This window comes from Triticum dicoccoides, chromosome 3B, assembly GCF_002162155.2.
Source record: "Triticum dicoccoides isolate Atlit2015 ecotype Zavitan chromosome 3B, WEW_v2.0, whole genome shotgun sequence".
NCBI classification, from domain to species: Eukaryota; Viridiplantae; Streptophyta; class Magnoliopsida; order Poales; family Poaceae; genus Triticum; species Triticum dicoccoides.
In genome coordinates, this window is record NC_041385.1 from 422982450 (window position 1) to 422987677 (window position 5228).

General features: G+C 51.2%; 1 protein-coding gene across 1 annotated transcript in view; it reads left to right on the plus strand.

The window, feature by feature from the left end:
• Positions 1–5228, plus strand: part of LOC119276297 (chitinase domain-containing protein 1-like) — an 11455-nt gene that overhangs the window by 3015 nt on the left and 3212 nt on the right. The window contains exons 3-6 of the mRNA XM_037557331.1: positions 3977–4057; positions 4138–4219; positions 4388–4485; positions 4570–4657. Of these exons, the coding sequence (XP_037413228.1) occupies positions 3977–4057; positions 4138–4219; positions 4388–4485; positions 4570–4657 (349 nt within the window). The remainder of the gene's footprint in view (positions 1–3976; positions 4058–4137; positions 4220–4387; positions 4486–4569; positions 4658–5228) is intronic.

Here is a 5228-nt window from a genome sequence, read left to right on the forward strand (position 1 = left end):
GGAAGAGGGTGTTATACCCTGACATAACGGTATAACCATGGCTTTAGATATTCGGCAGGGAGTTCAAACTGGTCCATGTGAGCAGTACGAATTTCGATCCAATAGAGTTAGCATGTGTGGATGTATACTTTGTGCTATCATATCTGTTTACTATTAACTTGTCCAAGGCCCACACCATGCTAGGAGTTGCAGTACAAAAACCAGTCAGTTTTTTTTGGAACCAAAGCGAATGTTCTTTGTTTAAAGAAACAGCAAACTTGCTTCAGATCAGAAGAAACCTAATTAGCATATAGTTAATTCTTAGTGTGAAAAGGGAGGTAATTGAGGATTAATATCAGATCTTAAAACGCAAATAGAGCCGAGGCTAGGTTTCTTATCTAATTTGTGGAATGTAAGGTGTTGAAACTTATTCTTTTATTAGGACTATAGACCTAGATCTACATACATAAAAGAAACAACTAGGATGTATAATTGACAATTAGCAATACTTTTTTATTGTTGTAAATCTTAATCTCTCAGTCCCAGCAAAGTACATTACCCTCATCAAGGACATGTACGATAATGTTGTGACAAGTGTTCAAACAAGTGATGTCGACACTGATGACTTCCCGATTAAGATAGGACTGCATCAGGGGTCAGCTTTGAGCCCTTATCTTTTTGCCTTGGTGATGGATAAGGTCACAACTCACAAGGGATATACGAGGAGATATCCCATGGCGTATGCTCTTTGCAGATGATGTGGTGCTAGTTGACGATAGTCGGACGGTGATCAATAGGAAGTTTAGAGTTATGGAGACAAAACTTGGAATCGAAAGGTTTTAGGCTTAGTAGAACTAAAACCGAGTACATGAGGTGCGGTTTCAGTACTACTAGGCGCGAGGAGGAGGTTAGCCTTGATGGGCAGGTGGTGCCTCAGAAGGACACCTTTCGATATTTAGGGTCAATGTTGTAGAAGGATGGGGGTATTGATGAAGATGTGAACCATCGCATCAAAGCCGGATGGATGAAGTGGCGCCAAGCTTCTGGCATTCTCTCTGACAAGAGAGTGCCACAAAAGCTAAAAGGCAAGTTCTATAGGACGGCGGTTCGACCCGCAATGTTGTATGACGCTGAGTGTTGGCCGATTAAAGGCGACATTTTCAACAGTTAGGTGTATGTTGAGATGGATGTGTGGCCACACGAGGAAGGATCTAGTCCGGAATGATGATGTACGAGATAGAGTTGGGGTAGCACCAATTGAAGAGAAGCTTGCCCAACATCGTCTGAGATGGTTTGGGCATATTCACCGCAGGCCTCCAGAAGCTCTAGTGCATAGCGGACGTGGTAGGAGCTAGGACCCTACTGGGTCTAAGGCGTAGGTTGTAGGGGAAGGAGGGGGCTGGACGTGGCGAAGCTCGCGGCCGGCGGCGGCAAGGCGCCGTCGTGCGTGAGAGGGAGAGGCGGCGGCAGCGCAAGAGGCGGCTAGGGTTAGGTCTCCCGGCTCCCTTCGGGAAGCCGAGCAAATAATGATTGCTTCTTGCTTGATTAGATTGATACATCTTCTCTCCTTATATAGAGGGGTTTACTTGACTCCTAAGCAAACGACCCTAATAACGATAAGATAATTGGGCTAAGCCCCTAATAACGATAAGATAACTTGGGCCACAACCCACTGGGCTAAGCCCCTAATATGCCGGTCATAACACTTCTCCCCGCCTGCACAAACAGCTCGTCCTCGAGCTGTAAGGTGAGGAAGCGCTTGCTGAACTCCTCGAGGTGATCAACCAGCGTCAAACACCTTCGCAACAGCTGGGGCGGCCAGGTCGGCGGCGACGGCGTCCTCAATGTAGTCTGCAGCCTCCAGGTAAAAGAGTCGCGGGCAGACGTGGCCGGGCGTGTAGGGCTCGTCGTTGTTGAAGCACAACCCTTGGCGGCGACGCTCGAGTAGCTCGGCCGAGGTGAGCCAGCGGAACGGGCGCGCTGCGGTTGCAGCAAGGGGTGCCGCGGAAGCCTGAACAGGCCGACCCTGCGCGGGAACCTCAGGCCAGGGTAGCGGCCCAGCGGCCCTAGACGGTGATGCCTGCTAGATGGCCACCGCGCGGCGCTCGAACGCGCGGGCGTAGTACATGGCCGTCTGGAGATCCTGGGGTCCCCGAAGCTCCACGTCCACGCGGATGTGATCCGGAAGTCCACCGACGAAGAGGTCGGCCCGCTGCTGCGCCGTCACGCTCGACGCGTGGCATGCTAGGGCCTGGAAACGGTCGGCGAAGTCCTGAACCGTGGAGGTGAAGGGAAGGCGGCCTAGCTCTGCCAGGCGGCTCCCGCGGATCGGTGGCCCAAAATGAAGGAGGCAGAGCTCGCGGAAGCGCTCCCAAGGGGGCATGCTGCCCTCGTCCTGCTCGAGGGTGTAGTACCAGGTCTGTGCCGCGCCGCGGAGGTGGTAAGAGGCGAGCCAGGTACGCTCCGATGCGAGGGTGCGCTGCCCGCGAAAGAACTGGTCGCATTGGTTGAGCCGGTTGAGGGGGTCCTCCGTGACGTCATAAGTGGCGAAGTCAATTTTAGCGAACCGCGGCGGTGTCTGGGTCAGGCCGCCGTGTCCGACTGGCCGGAGGTGCGGAGCAGCGAGGCTTGCGGCGCCTGGTCGGAGTACCCCGGGTAGGGCCCCACGGAGCCGGATGGCCCGCCGAACTGCAGGGATGGAGTCGGCTGTTCCGGAGCCGTGGTGTAGACCGGTGGTGGCGAAGACCCGGCTGCCCAAGCCGGTAGTGGCGACGCGGAGGACGGGAACCGGACCTGTTGTATCGGCAGGCCGGCCGGTACGGGCGACGGCAGTCCGGAGCTGGGCAGAGGTGGCGCCTGGAGTTGCAGTGGCTGCTGGCCGGGAGCCGTGGTGGCAGGCGGCGGCCACTGAGGCCAGAGGGGGGCCGCGGCTGGGGGCGGCTGCAGGTGCAACATCGGTGACGGTGGCCCGCTGGGGTGCCCCGCCTGGAATGGCAGCAGCGGTGGCCCGCTAAGTGCAGGTGTGCCCTAGGACGGCCATTGCAACGGGGGGGTGGCCGTAGGCGGCGGAGGCGCGGGTGGTCCGGCCAAGTACAGGCAGATGCCCTGGACGGCCGTCACGAGATCCCGCAAGGTGCTGGTTACTTCTTCCGGCGTGAAAACGGCGGGTGACGACGCAACAATGGTGACCGGGGCCGGCGGAATTGGGGACCCGTCGGTGGTGATGGTCGTCTACGGGGTGGAGGTGGTCGGCAGCTGCGGCGTTGGCGGTGAAGACGACATGATCGATCCCGAGTCTCTGGATACCAAATTGGTAGGAGCTAGGACCCTACCGGGTCTAAGGCGTAGGTTGTAGGGGAAGGAGGGGGCTGGACGTGGCGAAGCTCGCGGTCGCCGGCGGCAAGGCGCCGTCGTGCGCGAGAAGGAGAGGCGGCGGCGGCGCAAGAGGCGGCTAGGATTAGGTCTCCCGGCTCCCTTCGGGAAGCCGAGCAAATAATGATTGCTTCTTGCTTGATTAGATTGATACATCTCCTCTCCTTATATAGAGGGGTTTACTTGACTCCTAAGCAAACGACCCTAATAACGATAAGATAATTGGGATAAGCCCCTAATAACGATAAGATAACTTCGGCCACAACCCACTGGGCTAAGCCCCTAATATGCCGGTCATAACAGGACGGCTAAATCATGTGGATAATGTCAAGAGAGGTCGGGGTAGACCGGATTTGACATGGGAGGAGTCCATAAAGAGAGATCTGAAGGATTGGAGTATCACCAAAGAACTAGTTATGGACAGGGGTGCGTGGAAGCTTGCTATCCATGTGCCAGAACCATGAGTTGGTCGCGAGATCTTATGGGTTTCATAGCCTACCCCAACGTGTTTGGGACTAAAGGCTTTGTTGTTGTTGTTGTTGTTGTTGTTGTTGTTGTTTGTAAATCTTAATCTATCAAAAAAATAAATCCACATGCACTTGTTGTGCAATGAATTTCCCTGCAGGAATTCTAAAGGCTATGATATGGCAAAGTTGTTCAGCACGAAGCTTACTCATGTATCACCAGTGTGGTATGACTTGAAGAGGTATGTGGTTTCCGTCCCTGGATGCATTTTCCAAGTATCTTGTTTCATCAAGTTGTTTGTCCAACGTGTTCTCTGTCCAGTGATGGGAATATGCTATCTTTGGAAGGACAGCACAATTATGATGCTGGATGGGTCTCCGAACTTCAAAATAACGGTTCTTTGGTAAATTATCTGTCTTGCTAAATAGGGAGTTTTATACGTATTATGTTGGCCAAGCATCTGTTCTCTCCAAGATGTTCATAAGTGTGTATAAGTATAAAGATAAAATAACACAATTTTATGTTGTCTACCTAGTATAATTTGTTTTTGGTTCTTATGCTTGTTCTTTAGGTAGTGCCAAGAGTTGTCTTAGAGGCATTCCCTGGTGTTGTACTTCTGAAAAAGAAGCCAAGGGACAAAACCATTGAACTAATAGTGAGCGAATGCAGGTAAAAGAAAACCTTTATTTATTGCATTTCCAGATGCAGGTATTCTTATAATTGTCAGTTTGACGTCTGACTGTCAGTTAATAGGGATAAGGGGTATGATGGTGTTGTGCTGGAATCCTGGTCAAGATGGGCTGCTTATGGTGTGCTAGATGATCCAGAGCTGCGCCAACTGGTAATTCATTACCAGCATACCTTAATAATCTCTACTATGGTTCTAACAAAGAATTTTGCATCACCATCTGGGTTAGTATGCAATCCATGCATTCGGGGAGTCTTGTCATGTATGTGGTTTGCATTCTTTTATTATTGTTGGATTACTTTACGAAATAAACTAGTTGAACAAACTAGTCTTGAGCCACTTCTACGATTATATTCCATAGGTCCTTGTTGATCTAACGCTTGAATAAACTGAAGATAGAAAAACGCCTGGTTTTTCTTTCTAGAAATTGTTTTTGAGCATTGTACAATTGAATCTCTTGTTTTTATCTCACAACCCGTCACTGTTTTTCGTGCCATAGTTCCAATGTTAGATGCTAGAATGGCATGCATTTAGTGAATGAGGGAGTACTAACTTTGTTGTGTGCCTTTTATTAGTTGCCTCGCCAGCTTAACGTAGTTGTCGTAGGTCCGGCTCGAGATCTCAGATCGAGCTAGCTCACTATACATGTGCCCTTTCGAGCATCGTGAGAGTCTCTCATCTAATTCTTTCCCCATAGAGCAAAGCTCTACGTACATTACATTAA